Consider the following 23,466-nt stretch of genomic DNA (forward strand, 5'->3'; position numbering starts at 1 on the left):
ATCTATCTAAGTCATCTTGCAAGACTTTGACATCTTCTGCATTCACTATCGCCCTACCCAACTTTGCATCATCAGCGAACAAATGAACTGTCCCACTTAGACCCTTCCCTATATCGTTAATGAACAGATTAAACAGCAGTGGTCCAAGAACAGAACCCTGTGGCACACCACTAGTCACAGGCCGTTTTTTGGACTCTACTCCTGAATAAACTACTCTTTGATATCTCTCCATCAACCACCCAGCTATCCATCTCACCAACCCTATATCCATTCCCATATGTTGTAGTTTACGGATTAGAATTCCATGTGGTATCCTGTCAAACGCCTTTGCCAGGTCCAGCAGTATCACTGTAAACCCATTTCCCTTATCCAGTTCAGCCATCACCTTGTTATAAAACCTGAGCAAGTTACTGAGGCATGATCTACCCTTCACAAAGCCATGCTGTCCTCTGTACAGTATCTCATTTTCATCAATCCATTCTTGTATTTTTCTCTTGACTACTTTCTCCAAAACCTTGACAACGACTCCTGATATGCTGATCGGTCGGTAATTTGCAACCATAGTCTTGGATCCTCCTTTATGCAGTGAAACTATTTTCCCCTCTTTCCATGCCTTCGGGACTAAGCCAGACCTGAGACTCAGATTAAACAACATGGTCAAGGGCACTGATAATTCATTAGCCGCTTCATGCAAGACCCGTGCCAGTATACCATCCAATCCCACAGATGTATTCACATTAAGGTTCTGTAATAGACTATTCACCTCCACTTCATTCATCACAATTCCCATATAAACTAATGGTTCCTTCATTTTTTCAACGTCACCACCTGGATGATATACTTTTGCAAAGTGCGCACTCAGTAACTCCACTATATCGACTGGTTCAGTGAACTCTTTACCATCGTCATTCCTTAAAATCATTTTGCCATGTACAGTTTTTTTCTTGCTTGCAGCATATTGAAAGAACTGTTTGGGATTCTCTTTTGCTTGCATAGCTAGTTTCCTTTCATAATTGGCTTTTGCTGTTTTTACCACACTCGTTACCCTTCTGGCCTGTACTTTATACCTTTCGTGTGCCTGCAGGTCACCCCTTTCTATTATTGCACTGTGATTCCTGAATGCTCCGATTCCAACCTAATGCCAATCCTCTCCTTTCTCTCTCTAATAAATAGTTGTTTCTTTTTTTGCAGCTCAAGCTTAATGGTGTTATTCATCCATTTAACCCCTCCTTGTTTCACTATTCGGACCTTAGGTATACAATCAGCCATAACCTCCTGTAAATGCTCTTTGATCACTTCCCATGCTCTATCGACGTCCAGCCCTTGCAGTTGTACATGCCATGGCACTGATCCAAGCAATCTCCTAAGCTTGTCATACTTGCTAGCACGGTAATTCCACATATACCCTGTCTTAATCACAAATTTCACACCTTTAGCCACCTCCCAGGTCAAGACCTTATGATCACTCTCACCAATAGGTGGCAACATGGTCATATTCATTACAGTCAAATTCTCAGATACTATTACCAGGTCAAGCACTCTCACACCCCTAGTATTTTCAATTACATGCTGTTTCAGATAGTTATCCCTTAATAATTGAATAAAATCCATTTCCTTCCTCACATGTATCCTCTCCTCCTTCCAATCAATGTTACCATAGTTGAAATCCCACATAATAATTACCCTCCTTCCACTCATTTCATCAATTTGTTTATGCATACCATCTCCACCATCTATTCCATCACCTGGTCTATAGCAGCACCCAACTGTATATTTTATTCTGCCAGTATCAATCTCACACCAAATAGCCTCAAATGAGCTCCTTTCACTATCCTGCAATACTTCAATTTTCCTTGGCTGCAGTTCATCAGCTATCATCAATAACACCCCTCCCCCAATTTTATTCTCTCTGTCCCTCCTAAACATACTATAACCTACACATTCTATCCCACTAACTATATCATCTTCTGTCAGCCATGTTTCACTAATGCCAATAACCTGTGGCCAGGAAGAGCCAATCAAGGCCAAAAATTCTTCCTTCTTGTTCCTAATACTCCTGGCATTAGTATACATGAATTGCAGTGTTCCCTTTGTCCCTCCCCTATCTTGATGCGTTATTCTAAATATCCCATTCCCATTTTTTGTCCTTATTGCTGGCTCAGGTACATTATATACATTTTTACACTCAACTGTCTCACTGATGTCTGGATATCCACTTCCCCCCTCCTTGGTAGTTCTAGTTTCCCTGGTTCTGCACATCCATTTTCACTTCATTCAGCAACACTTTTTCCAGTCTCCGCACACCAAGTCCATTCAAATGCAGGCCATCCATCTTGTATAAGTCCTTTCGCCCATCAAACTCATTCCACACGTCCACAAATTCCACACCACACCGTCCGCATAACCTGCGCATAATATCATTTGCGATTATGGCCCTCCTTCTAAACTCCTCTCTGTCATACCACGGTAACAGACTCACCATTCTAACTCTGTCACTCTTTTCTTTCGCTACCTTTAACAATACTTTCAAGTCCTCTCTCATAAAAAATTTATCACCTTTCAATTCATTCGTACCAGCCACAATTGTTATTTCTTTCACCCTCTGTTTTTGCACTCTAATGCTCTCACTTACATCCTTAAATTTCGCACCCGGTAAGTACGATTTAGTTACACTTCCATCTATTACTCCTCCTAATAACGAGTCACCATACAACACTCTCTCCTTCATTTCGGAAACTCACCCACACTGTTTATTAACGTTAGCCGAATCACTCTGGAAAGAGTTTTGCAGGTGCTCTAATTGCCGCTGCGCATCTTGTATCACTGCGCGCAGCCTAGCGATCTCATTTCCTACAAATAATTCCTCATTTTTTTTATCATTCAAACCATTTCCTCTTTCTGTATAATTGCTCTCACTCTTTCTTAGATCACCGCTCACATCGCCATCTTGTACACCGCAATTCCCTATCGAGCCACTATTTTCACTTGCGTTCTGGCTTTCTTCAACCATAACTGTCTCACAACCTGACACATACTTCGACTCCTCACTTTGCATACACTTTCTACACATTCTCCCACCACTATCACTTTCAATCCATACTCCAGCCTCATTCGGGAATGCATACATTCCACACACATCACATTGGACAAATTCTCTCACATTATAATTCATTAGCCGCTTCATGCAAGACCCGTGCCGGTATACCATCCAATCCCACAGATGTATTCACATTAAGGTTCTGTAATAGACTATTCACCTCCACTTCATTCATCACAATTCCCATATAAACTAATGGTTCCTTCATTTTTTCAACGTCTCTTACTCTCATTTCCTAATAGTTTATAAGTCTCAGCTCTGACCAACCTTGGAATATTGTTCCCACATTTAGGGTGGTGCACCCAAAACCACCCTAAGAATTCTTGATGATATACAAGAGATGACAATCCACTTAATCGGTAGATATTTTCCTCACAGAATCTCTTCAGTCACTTTTCCCATAGGCACTCTGTTTCTGTTCTATCCTTTTCTATAGCTACTTTCATCGGCACTCTCCTCTGAATTGGCCTCTATTATACCTCCGCTTTTTCTTCTAACCATGTAAGAACTAGCACAGTCACTGTCCAACACCTGTACACTGTCCAACTCCAAACATATCAAACAAACTTATCATCTTTCTTCATTCCACCAACCTCAATTCTTTAGAACAACTTCTCCCCATACTGTTTTTCTCACTGTGTACAACCTTCAACTCTTTAAGAAACATATTGATAGACTACTTCTTTCTCCTTAATCACTTACCCATACATGGCCCTGTAGTGTTATAGGTCCTGTGACCTTTCTTGTGGGGCAGGGGGAGTCATCATTAAAAAAAAAAAAACTGGCCTTACTGAAACTGTTTCTTCATTCTCATTAAAATATTTATCAAAATTTTAATTTAGTTCTTTCCATGCAGTGGACACTGACCACAAAATCCTCTGATCATTACTCACCTTTTACATCATTGCTGTTTTAGGTTTAAGTGGTTATTAAAAGAGAGTGAGTGCTGAAGCACTTCTATGCTGCCTAAACTCAAATTGGAATGACTGCCTAGCCATTGCTAAGATTTGGGAGAATCTCATCCTCATAAATGGCAATGGCAGGCGATAGTATGTCTATCCCCCCCTTTTTTTTAATATAATTCTGTGCCATACAATCATTTTATTATTATTATTCTTTATTTATTAATGTTTATACAGATACTCCATGGAGTCAAAAGACTCATTGTGGGAAACCCATACTATCCACTAACACAATACCTATCATACATCTCCTTGGGTGTTCACAACCGCCTCTGGAAATTTATTCACCACTTTCCAAATAAAGAACCTAGTCTGCACACCATTACTAACCACAATCTTTGACAACTTCAATGTGATCCTTTATTTTCTCCCTACTCTCCATGTATTGAAAAATTTATTTTGTGTCAATCTTATAGCATCTCTTTAGTAACTTATAAGTTTTTATCATATCCCATCTCCTCTGCCTGTTAACTAAACATGGCAGCTCACACACCTTCAATCAATCTCTCTTCATCAACTTGGTCCACTTGTCTCTGAATCCTCTCCAATACCTCCTGATCACTAAGATATTCAGGTGACCAAATCTATGCACAGTAGTCAACATCTGGCCAAATCATAGCCTTATAAAGATGGAAAATAATCTCCCTATTTTCACTTGTCAATGTGTTCTTCAACATTCAAGTAATCCTCTGAGCTATTTTGACAACTCTTGCAATATGTCCTCTTAATTTCAAATCTGTCCACCCTCACCCCCCCCCCATCAGTAGTAGATACTTGGGACAAAATGGGACAAAATCTTAGTAGATAAAACCTCTTTTATCTACTAAGATTTTGTCCCAAGTATCTACTACTGATTTATCTGCTAATTTTGTCCTAAAATGTTGCTTCATCTAACAACTTATTTAGTTTGTTGATTGCAACAGTTATCACATCTTTTGCGATCTGCTTGTATATAGAATTATAAATAATAATAGTAATAATAATAATAAAAGAGATCCCTGTAATACTATTTTGTATAACTACTGCTATTCCTTTTGGCGACATGGATTATTATTAAGTTATTCTTCATGTAAGAGAGAAAAGTGCATTAACTTCATGTGGTGGCAGGTTTTAGAAAGCAGCAATTTCATTTCATCTAATGATGCAGAGACACAAGAGAATGACCAGATGATATCCAAGAGATAGCATACTAATGTAAAATTCCCCCACAGAACAAGACATCAGATTAATTGCAAGGAGAAATACTTTACAGGTGATGTGACACAAAAGTGAAAGGGGGCAGCTAGGATAGAGAAAGTTGAGTATGAAAAATTATAAGGAAAGAATAAGGAATTGAATTTTGTATAGTGATTCCATGATAAGAGAGAGGGGAGTGCTTTCCTGAAACCAAGATTCAGGATGTTAGTGATGCTGTAAAGATGCAGAGAGGAAAGAAATTATTTTGGCTGATACTAATGATTTGGCATGTGATCAATGAGAAGATATGAAAGAGTTGCTGGTGTTGGATTCTGAATATATAGAGATTTGAGTAATTAATATTTGCTTCAGAATCCAACATGATCTTCCATCACATAAGCTAAACTTGTAATTATTATTTAATGTAAATCACTTGTTCATAAATTAATATTCATGTAACTACCTTTAAGTTTTATTAATATTTAATTATTTAATCAAGGATATATATTAATAGTGAAAAGACTGTATTAAAATATTATTAAGTTTATTTTATTTATTGCTATGTTAATATCATAAGAATTTATATTCAACATTTAATTGCTTGTTAATTGAAGTGTAAATATTCCTTATTTGTTCCTGTATGTAGAGGTATAACGTTGTGCAATGCCTCAGTTTTATTATATTTTGTTACCGTTGTCATGGAGACGTATGTAAGATAGCGAGCGCGAGTTTAGAACAGAGCGTGGCAGATTGGTATTGAAGGGCTGGAAAGGATTTTAGTAGAAGTAGAGCACAAGAACAATTTCGGCGGGAAGAGAGGATATATAAGTGAAAAATGGAGAAAACGATTCATTTCGGATGGAATCGGAGAAGACTGATTCGAGGAATCAGAGTGCGATAACAGCGAGTCGGCGAGTCACTCAAGTAGTTAATTAAAGTTTACTAGTCGAGGAGCGAGTTAGCTAGTAAGTTGTAGAACAACAAATAAAGCAATGGAAGATAACAAGGTGACAACTGAATGACTAGCTATACTTTAGTTGCCATTTAAATTCAGGACCGACTTTTCAGGGACACGTGGAAACTTGAAGCTTAGCACGGAGTAACTGAGAGAATAAGTAGAGGTGGCAAGGTTGAATTTAAACGATAGCTGTGTTAAGAGATATATTGCTATCTCTTAACACTTTTAATTAATTAGCATTATTATTATTATTACTTGTGACACCTCCAAGGAGTCCGAAGACTCATCGCGGGAGGACACCTACAACTGCCTCAACCACTAACACCGAACCTCCACTACGAATCATCTCCATCAACGTCATCTACCGCCCACCTTCACCACTACCACAACTAGTATTTTTTGTCTGTAAATTGCGTGTGTTCTGAAGGGCCGATTTGTCTGTATACGGGATGAAAAAACCCTGCTACCTCCGTATGAGATCGGCTAACTCACCTTCGATTGAAATCGTCCAGACAAAGATTCCTCCCGTCGCGACGAGAATCGAACTTAGGCCTATTCCAATCGAAGGGCGCAATGTACCGTTGGTCTTCCAATTGCGCTACGGAGGTTACTTACATTTAATTACAGTTAATTACATTGAATTAATCTTTTGCCTAAAAGATTAATTAAATGCCGGAAGTATAGGCAATTGTCCGTAAAAACTTCAAGTTAAAGAATTACTGTGTGTTATCTTAGTTCAAGAGTTATTAGTAGAATACTGAATTAGTCAAGTTATGTCAAAGGTAGTACAAGTGTTTTGCTTCATGCAAGAACCTTTAACTATGTGAATCGCGACTATTAATTTATTCAGTTATTACTAAAAAGATTTGTTTTAATAAGTGCTGTTAATTGTTTTAAGTGAATACAGTTATAAAAGGTGTTCATATATAAGTAGATGAACAAGGAAGATTACCGGTAAGAATTATCCAACTTTTGATACTCCTATGTGGAGATATGTGTGTGTTTCTTCCTAAAATATCCCTATATTAACGGTAACTTTTTTGCAGAGATTAGCTGTAGTGTGGATTTAAGAGTGTATACTTGTGAAGAAGTGTTACTGCCCTTTTATTGTATTTGGAACTTAAGTAACTATGAGAAATTAATGTAATTGATCACTAAGGAACTTTATGACATTGAACTTTATTAAATAGTTAAATGAACTTTGTGAAGGCTGTATTTCAGACAACAGATTAACCATTGCCTGAGATAGTATGACTGTATTACCAGATGAGCTAAAATTTTTATAATACATAATACAGTGATTTAAACTAAAGTGTATAAATTGTAAGCCTAAATTAAATGTTTGTTTTGTTGATCTAAAGTTGTATTTTGCTTGAAGCTCTTTTACTGCACAGTTCATAAAATATTCGAACCAAAGCGGGTGAATTAAATAAGTTTAATAAACTCGGCCTGTATACATAATAATAACATATTAAGGGGAAATATTGAGAGTTGGTTTTACTTCAATTCTTGGACTAATTTAGATATAGAGTGGCGCAGTCAATAAATACAAATTTTCTCTATATTTGGATTAGAAATCAACTCGCAATTTATTTTTTTTAAGAACATCGTAGTGACAAATTAACATGTCGGATCCAAAGAACAGGTTAAGACAAAATAGGATCCAGCACTGGTACAAGCAAATAAGAAGAATGAAAATTAAAAGTTGAGTCTATTGTCATGCTATGATATAGGCAAGTTGAGATGAAAAGCTGTGATCGAATGAGTCAATATGCAGGTTGTGCAAGTGATTAGTATGGAGTTTGTGGATGTGTAGAGTGAGTGTGATGGAAAGAAGGATTTATTTAAGGTGTCTTGAGAAAGTATTGTTTAATGATAGTTTGGAAGTGTAGAGGAACTCTAGAATGGTTGGAGTGGGGAAAATATAGGTGAGTGTGGGTCCAAGCAACCTAGAGGTAAGTGAGGGAATCATCACATGATGCTGAATGTAACTCTTCAGGTTCTTAACTTTAGTGGGATAATTAACACAAAGCATAAGAGAGGTTGTGGGATGAAAGAGTATTGCAGTTTATGTATACTAATGCCAGAAGTCTTTGGGATAAGGGAGAGGAGATATTAGCATTAGTTAGTTCAACTTGACCAAAAGTTAGCATTTAGGAATAAAATGCAAGTAATGTAGTATTTTCAGAGAGGATGAAGGGAACAGAGGAGGAGTTTTGCTAATGATAGGAAAAGAGTTCAAATCAAAAAGAGGATAGGAATGCAGAGAGAAGTTTTTGAGGCTATTTATAAAAGTAAAAGGAGGAATGACTATGAGATAGAGGTCAACAGAACAAAATACATAATTAGTTTCTGCTATAATCCAGTGGTGTATAAGAAAGAATGTAGATAGCATACATTAGTAAATTAGTATGGTCAATGCAGGTTGAGTAATTATTAAGGGGGGGTTTCAACTATGGAGACAGAGATTGGGAGGAGAAATGGTCAGAGGAAGAAAAGGAAATGGAATTTATACATTTGCTAAGAGATAATTATCTCAGACAATGTGTAATGCAAGAGACATGAGGTTCAAGGATGCTGAATCTGGTCATAGCATCAGAGAGCTTAGCAGAAACCAATCTGTATTGCCTCGACTTGGGGAAAGTGATCATGTGGTCTTGACCTAGGAGATTGCCAGAAATGCAGAATTTTTTATTTACAGTTACAAAGCAGGTGATTATGACAAGCCGAGGAGGCAGCTTTCAGCAGTTACAGGCATAAGAACTTGGAAGAAGGAGAACTCTTGGCAGTGCTTGAAGAAAGCAATATCAGACTCTATACCCAGAGTTAAGAAGATAAATCAAGTAGGAGTTAGGTGGATGAATAGCATCATTAAGCAGGAGTTGCAGAATAAGAAAAAATTGTGGAAGGAATAGAAAGAAAAAAGTGATCAGCAATCCCATGAGTAGTACAGGGCATAAGCAAGAAGGATGACCTGTATGGTAAGAAAAGCCAAAACTAATTATGAGAGGAAGCTAGCTGATGAGACCAAAAGAAATTTTACAGAGTTCTTTTGCAATGTGGCAAGTAAAAGCCAGAATGACTATGGAAGAATGACTTTAACAAGTTCTGATGTAGGTAACAGTAGCAAACCAAACACCGAAGTTACTGAGTGATAATTTCACAAGCATATAATATCATCCTGGTGAGTAGTGATTTTCTTGTATAGCAGGACCTGTAGAATTTCCATAATATAGTATATGAAGGAGTTTGGATGATTAAAAAAAAAGCAAACAGTTCATAATGAGTACAAACAATTTAATGGTTAATGAATGTTAAGAGAGTTTGATGAATGATATATACCAAAACACAATTCTCTTTATTAGATATAAATATTATTAGAATATGTAGGATACAAATGAAAATACATAAACAATACACAAGAAAAAAAAAAGTCAATTAGTATGTCAAAGGAGTGGTTGGTCTTTTCCAGTCAGAAATGTGAGATCTGCTATACTTAACAGTTAAACTCTGTATTATCTATACAGAAAAAATATTTTGATCTTACCAGTAGTGGTCTGTTCAAAATGTGGAATTTCTCATGCCATCTGATTAGCCAAATGATGATTATTATTACAGCTTGCAACAAAGTAGTGATTGTCACAAATCTGTAGAATCCATAACGACTACTGTCAGATGGGTTCACAGCACCCTCTTCAAGACTGATAAGGCCTGATAAACCAACAACCTAAAATTGGAGATATAGTTTATATTATTCATACACGTTTACCTTAACATAAATTATGCTTTTCTGCATTACTTCCACTTAGAGACCAAAAATGTTGTCCATAATTTGTATGACTCCAAATGCTTAAAACGTGAGAAATTCAGAGTTCCAAATTAAACTGGTTCATAAACAAGTATGGAAATTATACTTGGTGGACAAGATGCCAGGTTGTTGGAAATATTTCAGGAAAATATAAATGTTATTTTGTATAATAATTGGTGATACTATTTGGTTTTATTTATTCTATTATTATTATATTGCACCTTCAAGGAATCATAGTGGGAGGGTGCTCTGCTCCACTACACAGAACTCGCCTTCTCCGCTACTTAATCATTCAACTATGCACAACAGTACTTCCCCACCATCAATACATAATGCCATCCACATCCATCACTACCATCAACAGCATTTTTGTCTGTAAATCATGTGTGTTTTTTGACTAATTTGCCTGTATGCAGAATAAAAACACATAACTCGAGTTTTGGGGTGAAAAAAAAAAACCATACTACCTCTGTGTGGGATTGGCTAACTCACCTTCAGTTGAATAAAATCCTATGTATTTCTCTCATCATGATGAGATTTAAACCCAGGTCTTTTTCAGTCAAAAGCTGCAATGACCTGTTGTTCTTTTGGTTTTATTTTCATAGCCCAACTGCCTAATGATTGTGGAGTTTTGTTGATTATTAGGAATGTTTTTTTCCTGAAATTTGTTGCTATTAATGATATTGGGATTGGTTTAATTAGTGATATGCAGATGATGCAAAATTAGAGAGCAATGCAGAATCAAGCAGATGTTATGGCCTTACAGGAGACTTGAATAGATTGCATGAATGGGCAGATAAGGGGAACTATCAGTTCAATGCTGCAAAGTGTAAGGTTTTGAGATTTGGCAAGCAACAATGGGATGCAAAGTATATACTTGGTGGGGAAACTTTAAAGGAGGTAGAGGAGATGAGAGATCTAGGAGTGATGGTGGACAAGAACCTGAAATTCAGTGGCCACATTGCACAAGTTGTGAAAATGTCACATCAGATAATAGCAATGATGCAGAGACCCTGACATGCAGAAAAAAGTGGATATGATGCCATTGTATAAGGCCTTGATCATGCCTCATATGGATTATTGTGCACAGGTTTGGTCACCGGGTTTTCATGGCGATGAGAATATGTTGGAAAGGGTTCAGAGAAGATTTCACAAAGGTGGTCACTGATCTTTGGAATGTGGAGTATGAGGACAGATTGAGTGAATGTAAGTTGCAGACCCTCGTGAATAGGAGGAATTGGGGGGGGGGGGTATGATTGAGACATATAAACTAGTCGTGATTGTTGTCAGGTTGACATAGAAGAGATTTTTCACAGAATGGGAGAGGGGGGGGTAGAACAAGAGTCCTTTACTGGAAACTATAAGAAGGGCATGAGCAGAGGAGTGAGGAGAAGGTTCTTTGCATGGAGAGTGGTTGGCAAGTGGAGTGCATTGCCTGAGTATGTTGTGAATGTAGACATATTGAATCAGTTTAAGGCATGGTTGGATGAGCATTGTGTGCAATAGTGTTTACCTCCCACAATGAGTCTCTGACTCCATGGAAGTCAGATGATTATGATAATAATGATAAAACAAAAGTGATTATGATTGTGAGAATGAAAGAAAATTCAATGGATAGAAAAGTGATTTAGACTGCAGGAAGAGGGATTTGAAAAACAAGATGAGAAATGAGATGAATAATATGCACAGAGATGAAGTGTTTGATGGATAAGAATGAAAGCATGTGAAAGGATAGAATGAAGGAAAGTAGTGAAAAAGATGTTTGGACAGAAGGAGAATAGCAATGATGAACATCAAGAGGTAATTGAAGAGAATGAAAAATAACAGCCTAGTAGGAAAGATTGCCAAGGTATGACAAGTTGAGATGGTGAGTAAAGTTAACATATTAACTGTACAGGTGCATTTGAGGGAAGAATAGAATTGTGCCAAAGTGAAGGTTTGCATTTACATGGATTTGATATGAGTTAGTGGAAGAGTGTGTGTTTCTAGAAGGAAGTGTACTGAATAATGCACATAGGAAATCAGTGGAATAAGGTTTTATGAAAGATCAGGAGAATGGAAGAGGTGAGAATTGTGAACTTAGAGAAGAGGAATGTAAAATGAACAATGAGTCTTGACATAAGGAGAGTGGGTGTTGGAAGGAGTGAATGAGAATTTGTGTATGAAGATAGCCAGCACAGAAATTGATAGCCTGGGATGTATAGTACATAGTCGAGTCTCAGGAGATATATGGGTGATGAAGATGATTAGCAATGGATGGGTGTGGAGAAATCACAGACAACTTGCATTGGCAGGACAGTTGCAGACCTCAAAGTAATGGGTTATGTTTAGTCATTAATGCCAGGAGTATCAGTTATATGGAAGACAAAATTGTTTCACAATTGAATTGATTTGCCCTGAAATTATAACTGAAACATGGTTGAGGATGATATCCTAACAGGAATAAAAATGAAAGGATAGGATGTTTTTTGTAAGGATAGAACAAGAAGGAAGAAGAGTGCTATGTGGAGGCATTATGTTGTAAGGTGGAGTGGAGGTTGACAGAGAGAGAGAGAGAGATTTAGTCATGTTGCTATAGGCCAGGGAATGAGGAGGAGGAGGGTGGTGGTGGTAAAGAAATGTATAGATGATTGGGTTGGTGAACAAAGGAAGGGTGATCATTATGGGTGATTTTAATTATGGTAATATGTAGACTGGAATGAGATCTGTAGATCTGCATCTGTAAATAAAAATGAATTTTAGTTGTCTCTGAAGAACTAAAGAAATTTATTTTCTATAATGTAAAGTTAAGCAGAAAGGAGTTAAATGCTGTTTGGGCACTGACCAACAACTGGTTAACACATTACTATTACTATTATTACGGGCAACTCCAGGGAGTCCTTAGACTCATCGAGGGAGGTCCTAAACATCATGTCCACACAACTATTCAACATTCTCACAGTATCTATCATACTTTGCCTTGAACTCGTTCACTGTCATAGCACCCACAACAGACTCTAGCAGCTTATTCCACTCATTTACCACTCTAAAAGTAAAGAACCCAGCTCTAACACCCTTGCTAACCACACTCTTGCCAAGCTTCCATAGATGGTCCCTAGTTCTCCCACCACCAGTCCTGATCTCAAAAATATCCTCTGAATTAATCCTATAGAAACCCTTCAGCAATTTGAATGTCTCAATCATATCTCCCCTTTTCTGCCTATCAACCAATTTCTGCAACCCACAAATCTTCAACCTGTTCTCATAAGGTTCATTCCATAGACCTGCTATCATCTTGGTCACTTGCCTCTGGATCCTCTCCACCTCCTCCCCATCACATCAGTATGTATGTGAATATATTCCAAAGGTCAAATGGATGAGTAAGGGATTAAACATGAATGAAAGATTTCATGCTTAATCTCTCTTAATCTGAAAGATGAATAATGGTGCAATCAGTTGCCAGGCCAGGATTGTGACTCGGTTTTAGGACAGGAAAAGTGCAGTACGAGCAAAAATTAGCAAATTAGTTCAAGAAAATACTAGTGGTGGTGGTCGTCGATAGATGGTGTTGGTGTCGTTGAGGTCAGTTGGTGGATTGTGAGTAGTGGAGACAGAATTGTAGAGTGGATACCCTCCCTCGATGAGTCTTTGGATTCCCTGGAGGTGACTAGTTATAAATAAAATTTTAAAAAATTCTTGAGGGTTCTTTTGGTATATAATTGAAAATAAGCTGAATTTTAAGCATAATGAGTTGTTGTTTCTGCTCAGTTTCCACTGATTTGAAACAATGAGACTTTAATGAATCTTCTTGACTTAAAGGACGAAATAAAGGGACTGCACATATGAAAGATGTTAAAAAAAATCATTCAAATATTATAGCAAATGGAAGAGATGGATGCAAGGTGGATCAGAGTAGGAGTGAGAGAGTTATGGGAATAATAGAAGAGGAGAGAATAGAAACAGTAGAAGAGAGGGGATGAGAGAGCATTATGGGAATGATAGAAGAGGAAAGAATAGAAACAATAGAAGAGAGGGAATGAGAGAACATTATGGGAATTATAGAAATGGAGAGAATAGAAACAGTAGAAGAGAAGGAATGAGAGAGTTATGGGAATGATAGAAGAGGAGAGAATGGAAACAGTCGGAGAGGGAATGAGAAGAATGTGAGGGAATGCTGAAACCAGAAATAGAGTGATGCCAGGACAGCAGGTAAGTAGGGGAACACAGAGAAAGGGTTAGGAGGAGAGAGAGAGAGTGAGGGATGCAGGTGAGCAATCAAGGAACAGAGTGGTAAGACGTGTGATGTATGAAGACTCGATGATCTGTGGTGTGCAAGATAGGATGCCAGAGGAGTGTTTGCCTGGAGGAATGATAGAAAGTGTGGCTATGGCAATTAAGCAGCATGTGACAGAAGGAACTTTTGGCCAAAGAGTGTTAGATCTCATTATAGTGTCAGAGGAGATTTCAGTTAAAGACAACTATTCTGCCTCTGGTTGGTGACAGTGATCATGCAGTACTCACTTGGGAAGTGGCTAAGTTTATGAATGTTCCGTTCAGAAAAGGTTATATGCTGAACTACAAAACAGGAAATTATGACCACCCGAGGAGTATGCTGAGTTCTGTGCCATGGTATAAGTTTTATTTTTGGGGGGGGGGGGGGATATCAACGATTCATGAGAAGTGTTTTTAAAAAAATACTTAAATGATGCAATATCAGAATGTATCCCTAGAGTTCGAAGAATAGAGTCAGAATGAAACGGATGTGTAATCTGATATGGTGTGGAACAGTGGTGGCCCGTGAAATTTTAAGTGGGGGTGCTGCCTATACAAAATTTTAAAAAAATTTTTCCTAATTAGTAACCAATTTATTAATAAATAAATATGTAGATTTATTTATTAATAAATTTGTTACTAATTAGGAAAAAAAGAATGATTTTTTTTTTAAATTTTGTATAGGCAGCACCCCCACTTAAAACTTCATGGGCTGCCACTGGTGTGGAAGGAACATCGTGTGCATAAGGATGGTGTCAGTTATGAGAGTTATAAGCAACACACCAGAAGAATCACGTGTGGCTTTTCAAGTTAAACACAACCAAAACGAATTCTATTATTATGCTGCAAGTAAAAGAAAGAATGAATTTGAAAGAATAACTTTACTGAATACAGATGGTATGCAGCTGACTAATGTAGAAGTGATTGTTCAACTAATGATCAGCCATTTTGCTAAAATCTATCAACCTCTAATATGCAACACTCAACTCACCTGTACTTCTTCACTGTATAAGGAAACTCATTTGGATGAGGAGGAAGTACTAGAGCTGTTGCACAATCTGAATGAGAGTTCTGCAATATGAGCTTGATGGGATATCAGTATGAGTGTTGTTCTGTGGAACTGGCTATTCCCTTGACAAGGTTTAATTTGAGTCTAAGAACAAGGAAGATTCCACAGGAGTGGAAAGCATCTAATGGAAATCCCATTGCACAAGGGTGGTGCAAAGACAGGTATCCAACTATCAACTAATCACTATCTCAGGAGTGGTAGTGAAGATTCTGGAAAAGTTGGTTAGGACTTGCATTCAGAAATGGGTTGACAGAGAATCTCTACTTTGCAACGAACAGCATGGGTTTACTAAGGGAAGGTCATGTTTTAACAACTTGCTCACCTTCTGTAATAATGCTACCACTATTAGACAAGGGGAATGGATACACCATGACACTTTGTATTTCGTTAAGGTTTTTGACAGCATGGGAGACTGTTGCATAAATTGGAGAACATGGAATTGGATTACTGGCAGGTATCAAAAAGTCATACGGCGGGGGGGGGTGAATCTGCAAGATTCAAGGTAACTAGTGGTTGCCTCAAGGATCAGTCCTTGGTCCATTGTTATCCAATCTGCACATTAATAACATTGGGAGGGATTTGACAGGTGACATGCAGCTATTTGCTGATGATGCAAAGGTAGGTAAGTAGGGTAATCAGAAATGTGGTTGATATGCAGTACTTGTAGAATGATTTGAATAGGCTTGAATTGTGGGCATGTGAAAATGGCTGTCATTTCAATGTTAATAAATGTAGGGTCATGCAATTTGGTGTGATTATATACCAAATGTTGTATTATATTCTTGGGATTATTATTATTCAGGCCTCCATGGAGTCAAAAGACTCATTGTGGGAGGTCCTTCCTAAGAACATAAAGTGTGTCAAGACTCATTGAGGGGAGGTCCCCCCTAAGAAACACAAAGTCTATCATACCACTCCTTAAACTCATTGACCATTCTCGCTCTCACCACTCCATCAGGCAATGCATTCCACGGTTCAACCACCCTCCATGCAAAGAAACCACTCCTCGTCCTCTTGCTCACAGTTTCCTTTCATAACGTCCAGGGAGATGGCCTCGTCATCACTCCCTCCCGCTGTTCAACCAAGCGAAAGAACTCCCCAGTGTCAACCCTGTAACCACCTCTCAACAGTTTAAAAGTCTCAATCATATCACCTCTCCTTCTTCTATCCACCAAACTCTGCAGTCCATATTCCCTCAGCCGATCCTCATGACTATCATTGTACAGTCCTGAAACCATCTTTGTACCCTTTCCACAGTTAATTTATCCCCTTCAAATCCTGGGGACCAAAATCTGAGAACAATAGTCTAAGTGTGGTCTGATCAGAGAATTATATAACGGAATGATAACTCTTTTATCTCTGCAGGTCAGTGTACTTCTCATAATTGCAGCAATCCTCTGTGTTACCTTCACCACCTTTGCAATATGTCCCCTAAATTTCAGGTTTCTATCAATCATCAACCCCAGATCTCTTGTCTCCCCTACTTCCTCCAGTATAACTCCTCCCATAGAGTATGTAGCATCCCATCGATGTTTCCCAAACCTCAAGACCTTACATTTTGCTGCATTAAACTGACCCTCCATTCATTTGCCCATCTATCTAGCTTATTCAAATCCTCTTGCAGTGCTACCACAACTGAATATCCCCTTGCAATCCACTGGCAATGCCATTGATATAAAGGTTAAACAATATAGGTCCTAGTACTGAGCCCTGTGGGACCCCACTTGTAACCCTCTGCCTCCTTGAAACTGCTCCACCATACACAACTCTCTGATACCTATCAGACAGACAATCTTGAATCCACTTGACTGACCTGACATCCAAACCCATGTGCTGCAACTTAAATATCAGCTTATCATGTGGCATCCTATCAAATGCCTTCGCTAAGTCTAAGAAAATTGCAGTATTTGCCTTTCCCTCATCTAATGTTCTTGTAACTTTATTATAAAAGGCTAGCATATTGCTAAAACAAGAGCACTCTTTCACAAATCCATGTTGACTCTCACAGATAACATTACCCTCATCTGCCCAATGCTGTATACGGTCCCTCACTACTTTCTCCAAGATCTTAACAGCTACTGATGACACACAAACTCTCCTATAATTAGACACTTCCAGTCTGTTCCCACCCTTATGAAATGGCACTATCTTACCTTCCTTCCATTCCCTGGGCACCTTTCCTGCAGCCAGACTTTCATTGAAAAGCCAGGTCAAAGGCACCCAATTCCCTAGCACATTCTCTCAAAACTCATGGTGAAATACCATCTAGTCCCAAAGCTTTACTGACATCCAGAGTACTCAGTATCTGAAACACACTCTCCTCCTATACCTCTAAACATTGAACCTGCCCTATCCCTCTAGCATTAAAATTGACCCCTCTAGGATGAAATACTCCAATAAAGTTTCATTGAACAATTCCACTATGTCCTCTGCATCAGTCACTCTATTCCCATTTTTATCCCACAATATCATTCTTCCACAGTCATTTCTCCTCTTACTGGTCACATAGCTAAAAAATTCCCTAGGATTTTCTTTGGATCTTAGGGCCAATCTCCTCTCATATTCCAGTTTCGCTTTCCTTACCACACTAGTCACTCTTCTAGCCTGTATCTGATATTCTTCATGCATCTTCTCTTCACCTGTCTCCTTATATCTCTTCCATAGCCTCTTTTTCACATGCAATTCCTGTTTAATATTGTTTGTCATCCACTTTACTCCAAATTGTGTCCTCTTCCTCACTCATTGTATACAACTTACCATTGCTGCTAACAAATATTCTTTCACAATTTCCCACGCACTAATGATATCCCGGCCTTCAATTCCTCCATGAAACTTCCCGAAGTTGACGTCTAAGACTATTATAATCACCTGCTGTATAATTCCACATAAGTTCCCATCTCTTTGATACTCCTGCATGTCTATTCATTTTCCAAGTCAAAACCATATGGTCACTCTCTCCAACTGGTTGGAGAGATGTCATCTCAGTTATTATCAACTCTTCTGATGCTGTAACCAAATCCAAAACTCTTGAACCTCTTGTTCCCTCTGTTACATGTTGCCTAAGACATTTGTCCCTCAAGAATTCTAGAAATTCCATTCCCCTATTGCTACATGCATCTTCCTCTCTCCAATTTATACTACTATAGTTAAAATCTCCCATAACAATCATTCTTCTTGCACTTGCCAAACTTAACTGTCTAAACATCTCCTGGTCCCCATCCTCTGTGCTCCTGGGTCTGTAGCAACACCCCACTAAATATCCTGTCTTGCCCACCTCTACCTCACACCATATGCTCTCAAAATCATTTGTCTCACTGCCTCCCAAAGCCTCCACTCTTAGAGGACATAGGTCGTCACTTATCATAAGCAGTACCCCACCACCACGCTATCCCCTCCTATCCTGCTGAAAAATGCTGTACCCAGTGACTTCTATTCCTGTTATTATATCCTTTTCTGTCAACCACGTCTCAGTGATCCCAATAATTTTTGGTCAGGCTGATGCTATCTGCGCCACCAATTCCTCTCCCTTATTCCGGATACTCCTGGCATTAGTATAAAGCATATAAATGCCATTGTTTCTATACCCAGCATTATCCCCTCTAGACTCCACTGGGCTCAGTGTTACCTGATGTCGTCTTCCATCTCCCAAGTATCCATTCCCACAAGAGGCTACCCCTGCTATCATCCTACCTGGGACACTGAGTCATTCAGAACAGCAATCTCTCCAGATGCCTACGTCCTTCCTCATTCAAATGTAAGCGGTCTCTCGCATACAATTCCTCTCTAGAAGAAACTGATGAGGATAGGGATCTTGAAGTGTTAGTAGAAAGAAAGTTCAAGGGTCATGGTAAAAATTGTAAATACAACTCAGGTAATAGCTGCAATGCTGAAACGAACCTTGACATATAAAGATGAAATAATTTTTGCTTCCTACGATGCCTTAACACTTAACTTGGACTATTGCGTGCAGGTCTGGTCTTGTTTCTGTGGTGATTCTGATACAGTGGACAAAGTGCAAAGGAGAGTAGCAAATATGACATCAGGATTGTGGAATACCGTTTATGAAGACAGATTGAGAATTTGTAGGCTGTGGACACTAGCAAATGAGAAAGAGGGGTGATATGATAAAGACCCAGACTTACAAACTTCTGAAAGGGTTATATGGAATTTCAGTAGATGTAATTTTTCATTTTCTGTAGGGCGGGGAAAAACATGAGGGCATCCATGGAAGTTTGGAATGAATGCTGTCAAGAAGGGAGTTAGGGCTTCATTTTCCTCTCATAGAGTAGTGCATAATTGGAATGGATTGCCTTTGGATGTTGTGTATACAAGTGGCACGAACAACTTCAAGAACAAGTATGATGGCTTATGCGAATAGGATGGCATCCCATGATGAGTCCCTGACTCCTTGGAGGTCTCTCTCTCTCTGAATAATAATAATTATTATATTTAAAATCCACCATGTGTCAGCCAACAGGTTAAACATGGAGATCTGGGCATCCACTTGAACATGAATCTGCACAAAAACTTTCAAAACGAAAGTTTACACCATGGGTTTCCATGATGACTGCATGTCATTTTGATGGAACCCTAAAAACCAACCAGGGCCTTTGACCTGATGTATAATCCTCAACTTCTTGTAGTGCATCCTATTAGTAGGTATCAATCTGCATACTGGCCAGATGAGCATGTTCTGGCAATTTGAAGTTTGACTGACCAGACTGAATTAGTTTATATCAAAAAAAAAATGATGGTACAACAAGATGAAATATAAATTTAGTTTAATCCTTTATCCAAGTGTAAGCAAACAAAGTTTGCGCCTGAAGTATCTTCAGGACTGAAGCAACTCGTGGTAAAGGTGGACCAAGCTTTCATCACTCCTTATCTTAGTATCTCCTATAATGCAAAGCACATCTCCTTGCAGACATGTATGATGCTATGCATTCAGGGAAGGGCCACTACCCAGACCGGTTTCGACCTTTATTGAGTGCTTGTCAGTGGGAGCCAGACTGTATAGGTAAATAGGACTTCTTTATTTCTTCTGCCTTAGTATCACCACTTCTGTGTCTGGGTCTCACTGACGAGACCTCAATAAAGATCGAAACCGGTCTGGGTAGTGGTCCTTCCCTTAATGCATAGCAATTTACATGTCCACAAGGAGATGTGTTTTGCATTATGGGAGATACTCGAATAAGGAGTGATGAGAGCCTGGTCCACCTTTACCACGAGTTTTCTGAGTCCTGAAGATACTTTAGGCACAAACTTTGTTTGCTTATACTTGGATAAAGGATTAAACTAAATTTATTATAGTGGGGGGGAAAAAACTTCGAAGATGAATTATCATGCTGGTTGGAGTAATGCCCAGGTAAAAAGGATTTCACTGTTTTCGTTGAGTAACAAAGCCAAACAGCGAAAAGTCAACTACCAGAACAAATTACAATTCAACATCAGAAGAATTTAAAATTGGCACATCGACATAAGAAATATCAATAGAAAGGAAATGGAACTAGTGAAAAATTAGAAGTATTACATCACTATATTGTTACTGAAATGAAGACAAAAACAAGCAAGAGCCTCCATAGCTCAATCGGTATGGACAAAGCCCTTTGGAAAGACCTGTGTTCGATTCTCATCCATGAAGTGAGGAACCTTTATTTGGTCTTTTATCGCTAAAGGCGAGTTATATGTGGGTAGAAGATTTTTTCACCTGGAAACCCAGGTTTTTTTGTTCCTCAGAACAGACAAACCAGCCCTGTGAACATACACACATGGATCTACTGTCATGAATCCTTTCCCATTGGGATGCAGCAGAAGAGTGACGAATCGGCTGCATTAATTCATCATAAACCCTTCATTAGGGGACTCAGTCCATCCTAAGGGATGGATGAGAAAGGGAAGAATAAAAACAAGTGAATTCTTCCTAATAACTAGATGTTATATTCAGGCAATAATGATCAGAGAGAGGAAGGAATTATTATAGAATACAACAATAAACACCAGGAAAATTTTAAATAGTAAAAAAATTTCAAGTCAAAGAAGACTTGAAAGCTGCTGGATTTCTGTATTCCAATGTAAATATGTGCACAAATTCATTTTCTATATAACTCCAGCCCATGAAAGATTTTTCTAAATCCATAATGCTTTATTCTGGATAAGGTGAGTTTTTTTTTTTTTTTTTTTTAAAATTTTTATTAATTTATCATTGCCAAATTCCTGCCATTTACCGTCAAGGGGTGTACAGGATATTATGATAATACTACATGGATATTAATTAATTTTATATATAATTTTATTTATGGTTTATATTTATTTTTTATGTAATTCATAGCAGAGCCTGTGTAGCTCAGTGGAAGTGCATTTGCACTCCATGGTGCTAGGCCACCTGAAAAAAGAGCATTCCAAGTGCGATTCTAGTTGCTGACTAGAGGAACTTTTTCTCCTACAGTGTTATCTTTCAACTGTAAGAATTTAATTCATATTCACTGTATCATCACGTACCCTCTGCATATATTATATTTTTAATCTTGAGAACATCCAATATCAAATCCACCTTTCCAGTCTTCCAATGCTTTACTTATGATTTTTTCTTCCTAAAGATTAAAAAAGAACGTATTATGACAGAATACTACTTTGACACACTCTCTTTTCTACTCAGACGTATTTGGAAAGTTTATTTTCAATTTATACTGCTACTGGGCTGTTGAGATATAGATATCTGATTATTTGAATAATATTTTCCTGAACTCCCATCTCTATTATGACTTTCCATAGTGTACTTCTTACACAATAGAAAATTTTGTATAATCAATAAAGTGAAGATATAAAAGGGACATTATATTCATTAGCTTTTTTTCAATTAATTGTCCAGTTGTCATATTCCCAGTCGGATCTTTTATTTCTGATATTGATTCCTGTTAGGTACTTTTTTGTGTCTGTGTGTCTTTTAAATATTTTCCTATAATTGTACAAATAATTTTCACAAATGCTACAATTTACACAAAATAATTATAAATTCAGAATTGTCTTTTATTCCCAAAGGCAGTAAGTAAAACTTATGGCACCAACTAACTTTTGAAAATTGGAGTAGCCAGACTAGATCGTTAGCCATCGATGGTAATTGAGTTCCGGCTACCGACAATTTCGGGAAGGCAGATCTGCCATTTCGTATGTATTAACCTAGCTTGGATATTATTGTCTGAAATAATGCATTAATGAAAGTGTATTAATCAGTTTAATTAGAACTCATTACAATATAGATTCAATTGTAAAATATTTCATTAAAATTTCAATAGTGTTTGTTTTTGGAAAGGTCTTACGAAATTCTCTTGTTGCAGGAAGCGACAGTCTAAGATTATTCCAAAACTGTCTTTCCATAGCTGTCCTTTTCCATGTCACTCCTGCAAATCTGATGATATCAATCCACTGTGATTTAGGTCGGCGTCGTGATCATTTTTCCTCTTATGGAATCCAATCCAGTAATTCTTTTGTCCATCATTGATCATATGCCCAGCCCATTGCCAATTCAGATGTTTCACTCTTCCTATGATGTCAGAGACTGGTTTGGTTTCTTATCCATGTATTCCTTTTGTGATCCAGTCTTGTGATACCAAGCATACTACTTTCTATACTAAATTGTGTTGTTCTTAATTTCTGAATTTGCTTTGCATTTAGTGTCCATGTTTCACAGCCATATGTTAATATAGGAAGAATACACTTCTTAAAAACTTTTCTCTTCAGGCATAATAGTAGTTGGCTTTTCAATATTGAATGCAATTTTCCAAATGCCTTCCACCCAAGAATCGTGCGACTTAATTTCATCAATGATATTTTAATCCAGTGATATCTGTTGTCCTAAGTATATGTAATGATCTACTTGTTTAATTTCCTCATCATTGATTTCTGGTTGGACATAGCTATTGAACATAACTTGGCTCTTCTTTAGGTTAATTTTTAGGCCAGCTGTTTTTCTAACCATTTGGAGTTCATGGATGCGAGTCTGTAATTTATGTGCAGTTCAAGTAAAGATAACTATGTCATCTGCAAAGTGTCAATTGCTTAAATATTATTATTACCATGTGACACCTCCATGGAGTCCAAGGGCTCATCAAGGAAGGGCACACTACTCCACTTTGCTAAATTCATTTC

The 23,466-nt window shown here is 37.9% G+C and overlaps 1 protein-coding gene across 1 annotated transcript in view; it reads right to left on the minus strand.

Annotated features, from left to right (window-relative positions):
* LOC150110293 (uncharacterized) overlaps positions 1-23,466 on the minus strand; it is a 50,507-nt gene that overhangs the window by 22,974 nt on the left and 4,067 nt on the right. The window contains exon 2 of the mRNA XM_090395402.1: positions 9,741-9,920. Coding sequence (XP_090251528.1) covers positions 9,741-9,920 — 180 coding nt within the window. The remainder of the gene's footprint in view (positions 1-9,740; positions 9,921-23,466) is intronic.

Source organism: Typopeltis vanoorti, chromosome 1, assembly GCF_054136105.1.
Source record: "Typopeltis vanoorti isolate ZY-2024b chromosome 1, IOZ_Tvanoo_1.0, whole genome shotgun sequence".
Classification (NCBI taxonomy): domain Eukaryota; kingdom Metazoa; phylum Arthropoda; class Arachnida; order Uropygi; family Thelyphonidae; genus Typopeltis; species Typopeltis vanoorti.